Source organism: Pseudochaenichthys georgianus, chromosome 14, assembly GCF_902827115.2.
Source record: "Pseudochaenichthys georgianus chromosome 14, fPseGeo1.2, whole genome shotgun sequence".
Taxonomy (NCBI): domain Eukaryota; kingdom Metazoa; phylum Chordata; class Actinopteri; order Perciformes; family Channichthyidae; genus Pseudochaenichthys; species Pseudochaenichthys georgianus.
Window position 1 is genome coordinate 30755217 of NC_047516.1, and position 17279 is coordinate 30772495.

The 17279-nt window shown below is 42.0% G+C and overlaps 1 protein-coding gene across 1 annotated transcript in view; it reads left to right on the top strand.

The window, feature by feature from the left end:
• LOC117459077 (roundabout homolog 2-like) overlaps nucleotides 1-17279 on the top strand; it is a 110209-nt gene that overhangs the window by 69122 nt on the left and 23808 nt on the right. Inside the window, exons 9-14 of the mRNA XM_034099920.1 lie at nucleotides 3356-3561; nucleotides 5868-5949; nucleotides 6053-6218; nucleotides 7198-7364; nucleotides 7454-7575; nucleotides 10138-10369. Of these exons, the coding sequence (XP_033955811.1) occupies nucleotides 3356-3561; nucleotides 5868-5949; nucleotides 6053-6218; nucleotides 7198-7364; nucleotides 7454-7575; nucleotides 10138-10369 (975 nt within the window). The remainder of the gene's footprint in view (nucleotides 1-3355; nucleotides 3562-5867; nucleotides 5950-6052; nucleotides 6219-7197; nucleotides 7365-7453; nucleotides 7576-10137; nucleotides 10370-17279) is intronic.

The following is a 17279-nucleotide window of genomic DNA, read 5'->3' on the forward strand; positions in this document are numbered from 1 at the left end:
CGAGAAAGCACATGTGCTGCATTAGTGGATACAACATCATATTGCATGGCTCAATACACAGGTAATTTCACCAGCATTGAATCATTACTTTTCCCCACATGGTGTCATCTGGGGGCTTTTCATTATCGGTTGTCGATGACAAACACCACTGCATTCTGCAATGATTTCTGAAGTATATAAGTATAAACTTGTAATGGCAGCAGTTTGTAATAAAAAATAGCCAATGTCATGTTGTTATGATGACTTTATTCTTAGTTTAGGCTGAGCAAAACATGACATATATTTTACCTAGCTTCCTGAAGTCATTTGTTTGTTTTAGAAATGTTGACTGGGGAGAGTGCTAACACACATTTTAATGTAATGGCTGTGCCAATTGTATTATATATGTGTATTTGATGCCTCTTTATTGTGATGCATGCTGGGTTTAAGATGATATAAAAACACACATTAGCCATCAGCATGTTGCCCACACTCAGATAAGCAGTGATGCATCTATGTGTTCTAAAAGCCAGTCACCCATCATGTGTAACATTAACACCTCACCTTGGTAGATACAAATGGTCTAAAAAGACTGAGACTGTCTAAAATAAAACCGTCCTCTTGATGGAGAGACACTTCACTTTTTTTCTTCCTTTTTGAAAAAGCATTAATGTCAGCATTAAGTGCTCTGCCGCTGCCAGCTGGGAGATGTTTATGCCCTTCTCTCCATTTGTGTCTTGGCTTTTTCTCCCACACATTATTAAATTAACATCTGTTGGAGTGTTTTTTGGAGAGGAAATGACTGCTGTTCTGTCACTCAGAGGAGATGGATCAATATCCAAACGTTTGGTGCTGAGCACGAGGGAACGAGATGCAGTTGATTGATGGCTGTACACGGAGAAGTGCCGCCATACCAAATGGAGTTCTGGAAGCTTTACTCGATGTTTCCATTGAGCCGTTATGCTCACACGGCACTGCAAACACTACAGCTTGCAAGCTGCTTGAGGACTGAAATCAAGGCCTTGTATTTAGGCATGTTTTGCTCAAAGTTGTTTGGACCCTGAGCACAGTGAAGGACCATTAAGATGCAACAGAAGAGGTTTGAAAATGTTTGATAGATAGGAAATGGCTCATCTTAGAAATCCAATACATCAGCTGGGACTCCAGGCTAACCACGGCTGCTCCTCTACACATTCATGAGCAAGCTATGCTCTTATCAAAGCGGTAATCCAAGCCTACAGGTGGTAAATATTTGATAAGATGGATTGTGTGTGTAGTATTGCTATCCGACCGATTCCTACGGACACGGAGGATGTCTCGAGGCGTAAGTAGCTAACGGTGTAATGCTTGATCAAAGCATACAGACAAGGACCTCGAGAATGACCTCGAAACTCTAGTCTTGAACAGTGGAGGTTGTAGAAGTTTGATTTGATACACTCATCATGTTTTAGTAATCATCCTAAACTCAGCACACATACGACCATAGGTTATATAAAATAAGTGGGCATAGTTGACGTGATATCACCCATTGGTTAGTGGAGACAACTCTCATTTGGCATTTTGGACGTCACCCGTCACCCAAGCCTGAAGAAAAGAAGACCTGAAACTAGTAATCGGGCCAATCAGATTTTTCTTTTTCTAAACAGTGGAGTTGCCCCCTGCTGGTCTCTAAAAAGAGTGCAGGTGTAAGGTCCTTCTCGCATTGGCTTCACTTTTTAGATCTGGAGGTTGGTGCCAACACCAGTTGATGTACCAGGCACACCATGTATCTACATACCTGATTTAAAGGGGCCATGCTTATTTTCAGGTTGATATTCGTATTTTCATGCTTTTATGTTCAAAAAGTGCTTAATTTTTATATTGGTTAGCTGGCCAGCCCCGTTGTGATTGGTTAACCGCCATGAGAGGTCCCGCCCCTTTGTCTATCACGTACAATGTGTTGGAGTGCTGGCCAATACAAGCGTGTGTTACAGAGTGTTACAACGTGATGTCATTATCTTACGGAAGAAACAATGGATTCCAATTGAGGCGTGCCAGGCAGGGGGTGGGATGTAAGACGTTGCAGAACATTTACATGCACAAAAACCTATATTACTACGAGATCGAGAAAAACCCAAAAAGCATAATAGGGCCCCTTTAAATCAATTGTGTTTATTTCATAGACGAGCAGCCTCTGGTAGTCATGAGTGATACACAATCTCAAACAGCAACATTTTGTTATTAGTTTTGTCACCAAAGCCTTGGAGTGTATGATTGCCTTTCTTACAGGACTACAGCTAAATTAAGAACAGCAATATGTTGTTGTTGTTGTTGTTGTTGGCTCTCTTATCGCTTGGGGAAAATAGTATAGCTTGCACGGTAGATGTAATGTTATGTTTTTCTAAAAATGCAATACTAGACTATCTGTCTTAAGCTCTTACAAAGGCTAATTTTATGCTCAACTGAATTTCTTCAAGAACAACGTCACACAAAATTAGAAAAGCATACATTTCATGCTTGGAGCACTCTCACTGACCAGTTAAATAAAAAAACATGGATCAAAGACATGTAGATGATTGCTGCATTAATGCAAACCAGTTAACCTCATCCACCACGTGTTTCTGCTCACTAGTCTAACCACTTTTAGTTTTGCTTCAATTCTGCTTGAGTTGCCGTATTCCTCCTTGTGCTGAAGGAGGTGCGATGAAAGATAAGGCAGGGGGATTTTGCTGTAAACACTTGTACACATGGAGACAGACCTGATAACAGGGGAGAGCAGCAGTGAGGAAATTGGAAGCGGGGGGTAGTTACAAGTTGGAGAGAGCTTCCACACTCCAGACATGACTGTTGCAGGCTGTTTTCTGGATGATATAAAATGCTTTAAAAAGCTTTAAAAGAGATCCATTGTTGTTCTGCTTGGTTGTGTTTGTGTGTGTTGCGAGGGGAGGAGGAACAGCCATGAGTCAGAGTTGGAAGAGAGAGGAGAGGCACAAATGTGTTGAGGGGTGTTATAAAGAAGGTATGGTAATTAGCACCACGGGTGAAGCATCGTTAATCCTCACCTAGTAATTAAAGCTCAAAGGTGTGATGCAGTGCCATGAGCACACTGCCTAGCTGTGGAAAAGGCCTCACAAAACAGTCACTTCCTCTCACAACAAATCCATCAGATTGAACCTGAACATCTTGCAGGGCCTGCAGTCACTAATGCAATTACCACAATCCCAAATTAACACCTAGTGATAAGGTCATGTTATTTTTTCTTCCCAACAAATCAGCCACGACCTAACTCTTCAGTTTAGAGTCATTGCCACATGCCAAGATCGTGACATGGACATTTCAGTGCTAAACATGTGTGTTCGAGGGGAAATAACACGTGTCCCCTGATTGTTATCCTTAGCCCTGAAGGACCGCCCACCACCCATCATCCGACAAGGCCCATCCAACCAAACGCAGGCGGTGGGGGGTGTTTCCCTCCTGAGGTGTCAGGCCTCAGGGGACCCCGAGCCCACAGTCACCTGGAGAAAGAATGGCGCCAGTCTGCTTGGGAAGGACCCCCGGTTTTCCCTGCTGGAGCACGGGAGCCTTCAGATCCAGAATACCAGGGTAGGTAACAATGGATTACAAAGAGATGCATCTCCATAGGCGTTAGCATGTAGCATTTTAAAAGTAGCATTATGTGGCACAATGGCCTGCCTGTAATACTGTAGAAAATGAAACATACTGTATGTTCTTGGAAGGTGACAAACATATTTTTAACTGTTTATTTGTATCGGTTTAAATTTGCATTATTTTGGCTGTACCTGAAATGTTACAAACAATTATACCAAAAAAGTTGCACTCCCAATTGTTCTAGTGAGGATTCATTAATATAAAGATTGAATTGTCAAAAGAAGCGTTTTACCAGATATGAACATGTAGTATTTCCTTCCATATCAGTATACTTTCCTATTTATGTATGTCTTCAAATAATCACACAGTCCACACATGTCCCCCTTTTTTTTACAATGTTCTTCTTAAGAAGAACTCCATACTGTGTCTGAGTTTCATTATTTGGAATATTTCACTGTCAATAAAAACAAGTACAGAAAAACAGACATCAAAACAATGAAAACAACTCGAACGCAGGTGAGCGTCTGAAGATGTTGCGTGTGTACATCACATCCTTCCATTGCATGTGAAGGACCAAAGATACATGATGTCGCCTGCCAGCTGATGCCAACTGAATGTAATTCAAATGGACAAGCGCCTTCAGGTTACTTTTAAAAGATGAATAGCGCGTATTGATTTTCATAAGTTGTTAAACGCTGCTATTTAGTTGGGATCTCTGAGGCAGCAGCTACAGTCAAGGACTCAAGGACAGAGCGAGCGAGTGGAGTGTGAAGGGGGTAATATGAAGGAGGAAGTGCAATATACAGTGTCCTGTCGCAGTGTCAAAGTGCTCTTCCTGTGTCACTCTCTCCTCTGCTCCCTTGAGAGATAGCACCGTTGTGAGTGGCTCCGAAGGCACTGGCAATAAAAAATGGATTGTCATATCTCTTATTCCCTGCGTCAGCACTGGTGATGATAATGTTGATGGCTCTGGGAATAAGGGTTGACTATTATTGGAGAAAATCAATTAAGAAAATTAATGTAGGCTCTTACTGGGATCTTTTTTTTCATTGGCCGGTGTTAAAGTTTCCTCATCCACTCTCCGGCTTCTCTCGAGCCAAATGCAGGCCAGTGGAGGTTAATGCATTTCTACTGTACTACTAGCTGTGAACCTCCTTCAAAAGCCCCGTGACGTAAGAGCTTGTAGAAACCATCGGGGATCAGACGTTCAAAGACTATTGGATTCACTTGAGCACAGCAACTGTGCACAGTCTGAAAACAGTACCTTTAGAGAGAATCTTTATTCTGGGGAAAAAAAATGATATGAAAGTCTTTGTTTTTTTTAATGTTAAACTGTTAAAGGTGGGGTAGGTAAGTTTCAGAAACCGGCTCGAGATACACTTTTTGTTATATTCCATGGAATGCTCTTAACATCCCGATAGCAATGAATATCTTAAGTGCTTTGACAAAAAATCCATAAAAAATGATGGCCTACCTGCCTGTCAGCCTTCCATCGGGGCACAAACTTATCACACAAACTTATCTCGTGCCCTCATTGGTCATGTGCGCGTTCGTGTGTGTTGGAGGAGGGGCTCTGTAAGGAAAAGGCAGATTTTCTCCGGTTGTGTATTTTCAAATTCTAGCGATCTCGAGCCGGTTTCTCAAATTTACCTACCCCACCTTTAAACGTGTCATGGTGTCGACAGACTTCGGGAGTAACGGTTTAAAAAAACAAGGTAACTGTATTCTCTTACAGTGACAGAAATAAGACATAATCAGATTACATTTAAATGTGGGGGTTACTAGCAGGAATACAATGTTACTAAAAAACTAAAAAGAACATACAGTAGTATTTCATGTAAAAATATCAGATTTGATTTGTTCTTTGTAAGCTGTGAATCTATACGCTTACTTTCTGAATCTGCTTTATGGTTTTCATTTTCTAACTGTTCAAACTGTAGTATACTATGTGCTCATGTGTATAATTGTTGGTGTTTGCCTAAATATGATTACATGTACTGTAAGGCAGGTTTTCCTATAAATAAAAGTTATGAGAAGAGGACACATGTTTTAAAGTAAATGTCTTAGGGACATTGTTCTGTTCTCTTACATAATACAGTTAAGTAAAAACATCATATTGATATTTATTTTCTCTTGTATTGCATGTTATACTGAGGTAATCCAGAAGTAACTGAAAGTAATCAGGTTACCTTGTATGCTCAGATTAGAGTACTGATTTCATTGTTACAGGTAACTAGTGATTGAAACGGAATACATTTGGTTTGCCCCTTATTGAAAACATCATGATCTGTCTTCCATAGCTGTCTGATTTGGGGTTGTACACCTGTGTGGCCACCAGCTCCAGTGGAGAGACATCGTGGAGTGCATACTTGGATGTCACAGGTCTGCTGCAGTAGAAATAATGAATCTGAAAATGAAGCAGTGCTTCATATGCTTTGCATGTGCAGGTACTGATTTTGTCCCTCTACTTTCCGTCCTCTGTCAGACTCCACTGACCTCTCAGACTTCATGTCTCACAACGCCACCGCCCTCCCAGGCCCGCCCTCCAAGCCAGAGGTCACCGATGTTACCAAGAGCAGTATCTCGTTGTCATGGGAACCGGGGCCAGAGGCGGGCTCCCCAGTGTCCTCCTATGTCATCGAGGCCTTCGGGTACGTCTGTGACCTATGGCCCGCGGCTGCATTTAGTGACCCCAAATGTTGTTGTGGGAGCAGTCAATCAAGTCAGCGTTTTTCAGTCTGGATATTCACTATGGCTCACATTTCATTTGAACAGATACGTGTTGTTGCATGTACATATAAATGCTAACCATTAGCATATAGAAGCTCACTTTGCAAATTGGTAAGGAAGTAAAACAAATAGTGCCATTTTCCAAAAAGTGTACTAAATGAGCGGTAAGGACTACATAGACAAAGCGTGTGTCACAGGGGTTACACTTATTAATGTTTGACATTTAGATTTTATGAGAGAGAATGGCTGTACAAGTCATTACTGTACAGTAGATGTGATATTGCCTTAATCTATAGGAGCTCAACCTACCAGGTTACCCCGAAATAAACGGTCTACATCTATAGCAATGAAGAGATTCATCCTAATCGATAACAATTAATGGCAATATATTATAGGCAAAAGACAAGACACTGGTCAATCCTGACAGTTTGGTCTATTTTCTAGTGGGAATGCTTTTTTTTGAAGTTATCAAATGCGAAAGTTTCATGTTTATACACTAGTTATGTCTAACTAAATATGTTGCTCTATTCAGCTGCAGTGTATGACATTGGACAATACATATGCATACAAAACATATACGTACTTTGAGTCAGGAATCTCACATTGAATACACCACATAGTCCACTTTCACATCTATTTGCCAAATATTTGTACTTAATAAGTGTTGGTTCATATATATTTATTCAATGTTATTCTATGCCTATGTTCAGTATTTTCTGATGTATGGAGTGATCCAAAGAATTGCTTTATCAAATGTTTATATTTCTGCTTTAGAATCGTATGCAAATGAGCACAAAGCTTGTCATACAGTACAACATATGTTCATGCTGGTAATCCACAGCTGGGATGTCATGCTGTTAACCTTATGCATCTGTACTGTCTTCCTTTAACTCGTTGCAGTCAGTCAGTGAGCAACAGCTGGCAGACAGTGGCAGACCATGTGAAGACCACCGAGTTCACAGTGAAGGACCTCCGACCCAACACCGTCTACCTGTTCATCATCAGGGCAGTCAACGCTCAAGGGCTCGGGGACCCCAGCCCCATGTCTGAGCCTGTCAGGACTCAAGGTACAGACATAAGAATGGAGTGTGCTGAATCCTTCGCGATAAGCATCACTATTCCTCTTCACATGCCTGCATCTCTTTCTCTCTCCCAGACATCAGTCCCACGGCACAGGGAGTGGACCACCGTCGCGTGCAGAAGGAGTTAGGAGACGTGGTGGTCAGCATGCATAACCCTGTGGTCCTTAGTTCCACTTCAGTGCAGGTCACATGGACCGTGAGTACTAACTTCTTTTTAAATGAATGGTGATTTTTTTTTTTAGGACCGTCAGAGCAGCAAAACAAATCGTGCCTAAGCTTGTTTGGGAACTTTGTAGTTGGCATGTTGTGGATTAGTTGGCACACAGTGGGTAAACATGGAGGCCTTGGATACACATAGTCTGAGCAGCTGGTGCTCCATCCATTTAGAATGCTTTGAGTTGATGCAGGAATCAAGACTAATGTTTCTATTCGGGATGAATACATCACCATTAGGTGCAACATGTGTCCCTTCTGGAGGCACTTTGCAGTCAGCCCTTTATCTGGAAAACGTTATTCCTGTCTGTTGGCAAGGTGTGTCTGCAGTGTGTAATGTGTGTAATGACACACCTCGGATAGGCTTACGCTAGGCTGCTATTTCGTGCTTGTCTGTACGACAACCACGTCCTGTACTGCTGCTCGCAGGCTGACGCGGTGACAGGATACACCTGCGACTGAGGAATAGGTGCGTGGACAATTGTTGGACTAGGATCCATTTAAGTGAAACATAGTCATCCATTACCCAATGTCAAGCTAAGTGTGTCTGTATTAAAGTGGTTTGTGTTCACTGTTAGATGTGACGTCTTTGTTGCTTTGTGTACTTCCTGTGGGAACAGTTGCACAAATGTTCTGTTTGCCCATTCTGGAACTCACATGTTAGTAGAAATGTATTGGACAATCTGTTCCTGGAAATGTTAGGTGACAAAGCAGAGATGCTTCAAAATGTTTCCCTCATATGCAGCAGTTGTTTCCATTTGCTGAATTCCAGACTTGATCTTGATTAGTTATGCGGCTAGTTTCTAAGACATAGGAACACAGGCGGATGTCATTTATTATGATTAGGGCTTCAATCGTATACGTTATTATCTCAAGTAACATGGGTTGTTCTCTTAGATGAAACATTTCCGTAGAATCGGGACCTGTCATTTCCTGTGTTACAATAGTTTTCACTTGGACATACTCCATACCAATTATGACATGACACAGATGACACCGCAGTCACATAGCCTGTCTGTCTGGGTCGAGCTGAGCAGGGTGACCAACACATAGGCCGCAACTATTATTGGAATAGAATTCTTCCATTTATGACAAACAAGGATCTGACAAACCAGAGACATCCAGAACTTAAATACATGCAGAACTAATCTCAAAGACAAGACACAGCTGGGCCGGAAAGACACAAGGGAACCAGGTGAACAGAATCAGGTAATCAAACAGGAGGGGAAATCCAGAGACAGGAAGTAAAAGCAGACACAACAGGGGCCGGACACTTTCAATATTAAACGGGGAACAGACAGATCGTGACACAGTTAGAATTCAGTGTTGGCAGACACTGACAGGAGTTCCTGAAACTTGTCATCTCTTCGATGTACATGTTGGTGACGGTCGTTGTGTAAATTACCCCTTTTCTTCAATCTTGGTTAAATGTTTTTCTTGAGAAGCCCTTTTGCTTGAATAACATTACATGTGTTGTCGGAGCTGGCAGGGTAAAGTCTGTGTAAATACCAGAATGATTTGGATATCTGCACACTGATAATTCCAGGGAGTTTTGTTGTGCATTTATTCAAGTGGCTCGAGCAACAAAAGCATGAGTGGCACTACATCCGGTGTTTATAAGGCTTTTAAATTCCCAAATCATTTGGTTAATGAAATGTGGACTGAGGATAAGGAGGAGAGAAGGAGAAGGAGAACGAGGGAGAGCAGAAAGATATCCTAATATCATTTGACTGGTCTGATGATGAAAAGCTGCTTCATATCACTTGTGAAAGCCTTTCCTTGCTTCTGCCCTTGTTAACAATCCATTACTATGATTCCTATGCGCCACATACTTTACTCTTCCCCTGAAATGCACCGGCAGAAAAAGAAAATATCAAGTCCAAGTTCTGCTGACGGTCGTACTCAGGGGTGTTGTTCAGCTTTGGAAAATGGACTACAACTTACTTCATGTCGTTGCTCCTTTGCAACTAATACAACGGTATTAACGTAGCACATTGTAACTGACAACGGGAACGCAAACTGAATGCTGGTACCCGGTTTCAGCTGCAGTTTAAAAACGGGGCCCAAACACATGAAAATGAAGAAACATCTTCACTAACTTGACGACGGTAGCATTTAAAAAACATTCCCTAGCTTGACCAAACAGGGTTTACTAAAAGTGGCGCCTACAAAAAAATGCTGCAAGAAGCTCAAAACACAACGGAAACGGTGACACTAAAAAGTGTTGGATTGCAAAGTTGGCCACATGTCACTGTGACTGGAAACGTACCTAAAATGTACGTTGATTTAACAATGTGATTACATGATTCCCTCAGATGTTATTGCAGATTTGCTATAACCTAGCTCGTTTATGCAGCGCTTTTAGTAAACCCTACGTATCGTTCGTCAAGTTGGTGAAGATGTTTCTTCATTTATATGTGATTTTATATTGGCATCGTTTTTGAAACTGTTCCTCCTATTAGAAGCGTTCGCACCTGTTGGCCACCATAGAAGTACGCCACCTCCCACACCACCCCCTTCATCCGCCTTTCTCTCCCCCTCTCAGGTGGAGAATCCATCCCAGTTCATTCAAGGCTACCGTGTCTTGTTCCGGCAGACGTCAGGGCTGCCCTCCCCCGGGCCCTGGCAGATACAGGACTTGAAGGTCGCCTCGGAGAGGGACATAACTCTCTCCGCTCTGAAGAAGGGCATCGTGTACGAGATTAAAGTGCGGCCATACTTCAATGAGTTCCAGGGTGCAGACAGTGAATCCATGACGGCACGCACCATGGAGGAAGGTACGCGACAAATTAATTCACATTTCTGACAAAATAATCGATTTCTCCGCTGACTTTATGCTACGAGAAATACAAGAGTTAGTGACTTGTGCATGAGCAGAAGCTCTTGTGTAAATTGTTCTGCCTACTTCTTTTATATTTAGTTGCCTCTAGTAATGGCTTCATGGCTAGATAGTAACGGATAATGGCATTTCAAGTACATCCGCCCACACGCATGCCGCTGCAGTGCCGTGTCCCCTGAGTGTGGAAGCAGGTCTCCCAGACAGCGCAGTGGGGGTCTGTGACAGGTCTGGGCCTCTGTGGGTGGGTTGGCAGAAGAGGGAGGGCACAGACTGTCTCCTTTGACATACGCTTAGCTCTCTCTCTGCTCCTCTGTGGACCCCCAGCTGCAGGTCTCCACCACACAGTAACCAGACCAGCCTTTGCCAACACACACATGTTTTTTCAATATACAATTTTGTATAGCCCGACCTACTTGTCACCAAGTGATGCAGTTTACATCCAAAGTACGAGTCATAGCTCAATCACTCATTCCACAAGACACTGTGGGAAATTATTATCATGAATAAACCTCCATTGATTTGCTCCAAAGACATAAATGACAGGCACTCCTTATGACTAAAGAAATGCGATGATTTTCTTTTTCTTTTTATAAGTTAAATACAGTATCAAAGTAATGCAATGATAGTGTTCTGTATTACCTTGGGAACATTGGAAACAGGAACGGCTGATTGCTGTTACGGCATACCTGTGTTGGCGCCAGTTTCTCTCCCCCCACCTGCCTGAAATGCCTCAAGTGGTTTACTTCAGTAACATACTGTAATGGCATCACCATGTAACACTTGCACTTCTATTGGCTAGCGCTCCAACACATTGTATGAGAGGCTAAAGGGCGGGACATCTCTAAGTGGTTGGCCAATCACAACAGAGCGGGCTAGCTAACCAATCACAACAGACTGCGCTCTGCTTTCAGACAGAGGGTGAAAAGAGGTGCTGTAGCGCAGGCAGCATGAGAAAGATAAAGGGTTTTTGAACATTAAAGCATGTAAACATGTCACAGTAGAGACACAAAGTACAAATATGAACCTGAAAATGAGCATAAACGGGCCCCTTTAATAGCATTCCTTCTAACTTGATGTGCTAGAACATCAGAACAAAACACAGATACATCCCCGTAACCACTGAACAAACTCAATCCAACAATTGGGAGCATGTATGGTTGACATTTCAGGAAAAAGCTGGCAGTCAACATGAGATTGCATTCTCTCACTACAGTGTCTACGGTAGAAATGACCTTACATACTCTCTTCACTCGCATCTTCTGACTGGGCACTGTGGGATTTCTTTGTGTGGTTTATTGCATTCATATGCTCCACCGGCTGGACTTTGTGGCATACGGTTTGTGAGAGCGAGTCATGATGAAGCCACTAATGCATCTTCCTCACAGTCAGATGATAAGGATGGTCATGCACGTGGGATACAAAGATACCGTCACCCCAGTAGCCCAATTAAAAACAGCCACAAAGGATCACGAGAGGTAGACTGGAGAGCGTGCTCTGGTATCCTGGAAGCAAGGTGTTGTGGAAAAAATTGGTTTGATCTACCGATACTCTCGAGCCCGGAAATGTGCTGCTCGGCAGAATTATGAGAAAAACTCCATCCATCAAAAGCAGATTGGGAAAGTGCCTCTGCCTTTGAAAACATATCAGAGGGAGTCTTAGGGGACCCGGGTCAAAACAGCTGGTGTCTCCCTCTGCATACAGGGAGAAATTGTGCATTAAGATTAATGATCCCACATCCCTTCAAAGTTGTTGGCGTGAGCAATTTGGCCAGAAGCAGAATCACCAGGCTCATGGAGAATCTAAGGACATGTACCGTGTGGTGTGATAAGGTCCCAGGCAGATGTAACTGATAAAAGGAGGCTGCTTGTTGGAGCCTAAGAGAAAGGGCCAAAAGCAGTTTCTCAAAGACAGAAAACAGATGAATCTCTAACCCCCACGAATTGAGCCGGGCGTTGAAGCAAATGTTTGTAGTGGCCAAACGGTGGTACTACACTTCACTGTCAGTCCATGACTTCATTTTGGTCCAAAATGTTCCCATTGACACTCACTGGGAAAGAGACATCTTTATAGCATCATATTATTTTGTTGTGGTAATCCTACTTCACAGAACACACACGTTAATAGCCCACATTTAAATGATTAGGTCCTCAAGGTTGGAAAATGCACTAAAAGTCGAGTCCAGAGTTTTTTTCCAATGCCATTTACATGATCAGAGCAGGGTTTCCGTTAGCCGGTAATTACCGGTTTTTAGCTGGTAAAATGTATTAAAAACTCAAAACTCAAAATTCAAAACCTTAGGGAGGCTCCGATCGATCGGCCGCCGGTCATTATCGGCCGATATTCACTCTTAATAGTTTGATCGGTGCTCTCTATACAGGCCGATCAGGAGAGCTGGATCTGATCGATATGGACATAACCGCGAGTGAAGTGTAACCGGACGCGAGAGAGAGATCAGATCAGCTGCTGAGTCTGACCGAGACACGCAGCTCTGCATAATCACCTGAAGCCCCGCCCTCTGTTTAGCGAGCTGCAGGAGCTGCATGAGAAACTGACGTGCTGTCAGGAGAGAGAGAGAGAGGGAGGGAGAGGGGAAAAGAGAGGATCCGTTTCTCCCGTGTTATTATTCAAATGTAATGTAAACGTTTGAATAATGTACGTTATCTACTACAAGTAGTTTGTTTGAATGTAATAATTATGTTGTTTGTTGTTTGTGGAATCATTTATTGAAAAATTAATCGATCTGTTACGATTATAAACTGAAGCAATATAAAAATGAGCCCGTGAACTGAGTTTTAAACTGAAGCATATCTGCTCGTAGTCCGGTAATTACCTGCTAACGGAAACTCTGCTACACAACTCTTATTATTATTATTGAAATATGACCAGTAAGTTTCAAATTTGTCCGGTAAAATTAATTCTGCCCGGACATTTGACCGGCGAGAAAAAATCCTAGCCGAAACCCTGGATCAGAGGTAGGGCTTAAGAAGTGCACATACGCAAGTGCATGAAAACTGTACAATATACATGTTACCCTTTAAATCATATTTCGACTAATAGTTAGGAAAACTTCGTTGGTGGGGCCCGCCTCCACCAACGATCCAACTATTTTCTCATTTTGGATTAGCCGGGTGTAAGGCTTACAGTAGATAGCTCTGCCAAAATGGCCTCTTTGAGCTTTATGGCCCTTCAAAACATATGGGTCATTTGACAGAGACTACATCCGTATTCTACATGTGTTTACTATACACTAATATAAGAGTGTGGCACGAGAGTCAGTGAGAGAAGACGAGGCCTGCCTGTTTCGAGCTCCACAATCCAAGGTGATAGAGTTTATGAAGTTCACATGTGTGTTTTATGGGGACAGTTATGTTGACAAAGACATGTTTGCTAATTCATGAATTAATTAGCCTAATTGGTGAACTAATTTGCATAACAGGTTATGTTTACCACTTTAAACCCTGCATAGCAGGACATTAAGCAGCTTAAGTGCCTTTTGTTTAATTGCACAGCTGTGAGTAACAACTGGATTGTTCCCTCCGACGTTGATAGCAGTAATTGCTTTAAATGACTCTGTTCATCAGTATTAGTCTATTTTTGACCATGTATTGTAATGTTATCCTGAGTCATCCCTTGTACTGTAGCCATTATTCATCCTCTGGGATTGTTCTCGTACATAACGGAAATTGCAGAACAACACTTAATGGTTCCTGTCTTCTACTAATGTAAACCTTTGACTGACGGGGCAGGCTCCATACGGTTGCTAAAACAGCATTACTTAAAGGGAGACAATCCTCATGACACGCATTTTTAAATACTTATCATCCGATAAAACAGACCAGTCTCTGCCAGTCTTTTTTCTTTCTTTTTTTAATCCGATGACGTTATCAGTGATTTTAAGCTGATTAATTTCCGAAATAACATCAACCCTGTGGGCGGCGCCATTTTGACGAGTCACATGACTTATTTTACCGGAAGTGACGTGAACTATGCGTTTGGTGTCGAGGACAAATTGACGTATGTGCTTTGTTCATGTAGCTACTCTCACAATTCTATTGAAATATGCCTCATTGTATCGCGAAACATTGCTAAGAAGAAAGGGCTGTACCCGTCAAATGTACCCACCTTTCATTTATTGGTTCAACCAAAGAGGTGCGTTTCACGTCCTTCATGGCAACCAGTGCTGTTCTCAATACAGCTTTTTCTAACACCACAGTGTCCAATTCCCTGTGTAAACATATGCAATCCAAGTCGTCTGTGAACAGTTTATTTTCAAGCTCTTCAAGCTCATGACAACATATGTTCATAAGAGGATTGTCCATGGCTACACACCGATCGCAAGTACACCATTCATGTACAGGTCTCCCTACTCGCCCCCCGAAATCAATTGCACGAGTAAAGGGATCGTCTCCAGCAAGATCACCGTGGTGTTCATCCTCATCGTCACCGTCCCTGGATTCCTGACGGTTCTGGCCACTTGGCTGTATGGCTGAATTCCCCCATCCAATCTCTCCACATTGCTCAAAACTTCTTCCTCGGCTGACGAGTCCGAACTCAAAGACTCCGCCATGTTTTCGTCGAATGAGCTGTTCGTGTGTTTACAAAGTGAACGCATAGATGACTTCACGACCTAGTTTTTCGGATCATGTGACTACTGAAAATGGCAGCTGCCTGACGGAATATACAGATTTTGATAAAAAAGAGCTATAAAATCATTATTTACCGGGGAATATCGCTGATTTCTTCAGGGTATGGTTTGAACATAATGTTTCACTAAATACTGAAGTTTTTATTAACTATCTAATGACTGGAGCCTTCCTTTAAATGACATGTAGTCGTTCCATAGCACTGACATTAGCCAGTAGGCCTATATATAAGATGTCATCCTTTGGCAGTATTGTATTCTGGTTATAGCTATTCTTTGATGCACATGTGCTAGTGCAAAGGTTGAACAGCAGAACAGATGTTCATCTATGCTTATCATTTGTCTTGATTTGATTTTCTGAAAAAAATATCGCGAACTGTTCCTGGCTACGGTTTTGTCAAACTTGAGCGTGCTCCAACACTAGTGGAAGTTTGTGCTCTATTGGGTGTTTTTAATTGTTTGTTTTCCCTTCAATATATTTGTGATTATGATTTGGTTCTGTGAAAGTTGGCCGACAAGGAGATTGATTGCCTTATAAAATGATGAGCCAGAGAACCTTGCTGAAAGTCTGGTTTTTATCAGAATGGTTGGCAATCCAAATACTCCCTTATGGTTTACTTCCTTCCACGACTGTCCGCCTGCATGTATACAAGTTGATGACCGGCACAGATCATTTGTATCCATGACAGATGGATTCTCAGAATAAATACATCATAAGTGTAGGAGTTTCATATTTAGTTGTTTTGCTTTCCGAACAGTACCATCTTCACTTTATCGTGACAGTATTTCTGCTCCAGTCAGTTTAACAGTAATTGCTTCAGAAAGTCAATACGGTCCAAACGGCTGAATATAGATATCCTCAAACTGGGTTGAGTCAATTTGTTAAATGCAATAGAAATAAAGTGCCTCTCATATGGCAGATTACATCCCTTTGTACTGCCAGGCTGCCAAATATTTTGCTGACATGCCATATCTGTTTAGAGTCTCTCTTTTAAGCACAAGTTAAATCATTCAGGGAGGTTTTTTCATCTTATTCTTAAAAATATTTTTTTTTCCATCATTTTTTTAACAGAACTAGATGTTGAGAGCTTTCCAGCTGTGAGAAAGAAGTGCAGGGTTTCTTATACTAACATGGCCTGGCTTTGTTTTATCTGATATAGTTGCTCGATGACCATGTGGCAAACAAGGCGATCCCTTTATGTGTAACTGCTTTGTCTTGTGGTGCATTCACCCCCTTGCTTACATGTATCCACTGCAGATAGTATTCTCTTTCCCCCCCCCAGCCTTTAGTTGGGTTCAGAGCAGATATTCCATCCACTCGGTCAGAACATAATGATAGTTTTAATGGAACTCACGAGAAACCCAGAGCGGTTGTGTAGTCCATTCAGAGAGAGATGATGATGATTTGCTCAGTTGCGTAGACATGGTGTTTGCCTCCCGCTGCCTGGAGCCTCATCAAAACACCAATCTGCCTAGACAGGTTATCAGGCCAGTTTGGTACGTACAAAGAAACCATTAAAGAGTGAGTTTGGTACTGCGAGGCATGGTGCTTCACTTCTGTTGACAAGCCATCTCAGAGTCCTCATTATAGGACATGGAGGCCGACCATATTCATTTAAATAAGATGTGCAATATTGAATACAGCTGCTTTGAATTCGTTTAAACGTGGTCATAATGGTTGTAGTACATTATAGAGTGATGTTAGCTACTCATGTAGGGCCTTTTTTTCTTAGACGAGGACATTCCACTCATTTGTAAACTTGTGGGGCTGCTAGGATTTATCACTATATGTGCAATAAGTACAGTTTGGATCTTAATGCTTGTTGTGTATAACTTTTGATGCAAGCATGATTATAGGCTATTCAATTCAGTATAATAAAAGAATGTCAAATATTGTTTAGGTCCCAATGTACCGCCGGAAAGGAAAGATTCTATCATCAAGATATGAAATGCAAGTGCCCTGGTAGCATCTGCCAATGTTGGTTTCAAAAATAGTTTGTTATCGGCTATGAATATGAGTTGAGTTTTTTTTATATGATAAAACTAGAATGGAAGGCCAACGGTGCATTCACGTGTTCCTCACATGGTCCCATATCCGAATTTGAAAGTCATTTTTCAACTTTGGCGTGTCTATGAGCTTTAAATTGACAACGAAAAAGGGGTTGTTGTTTCGACTTAATAAACTATGAATATGTGAATACTCACT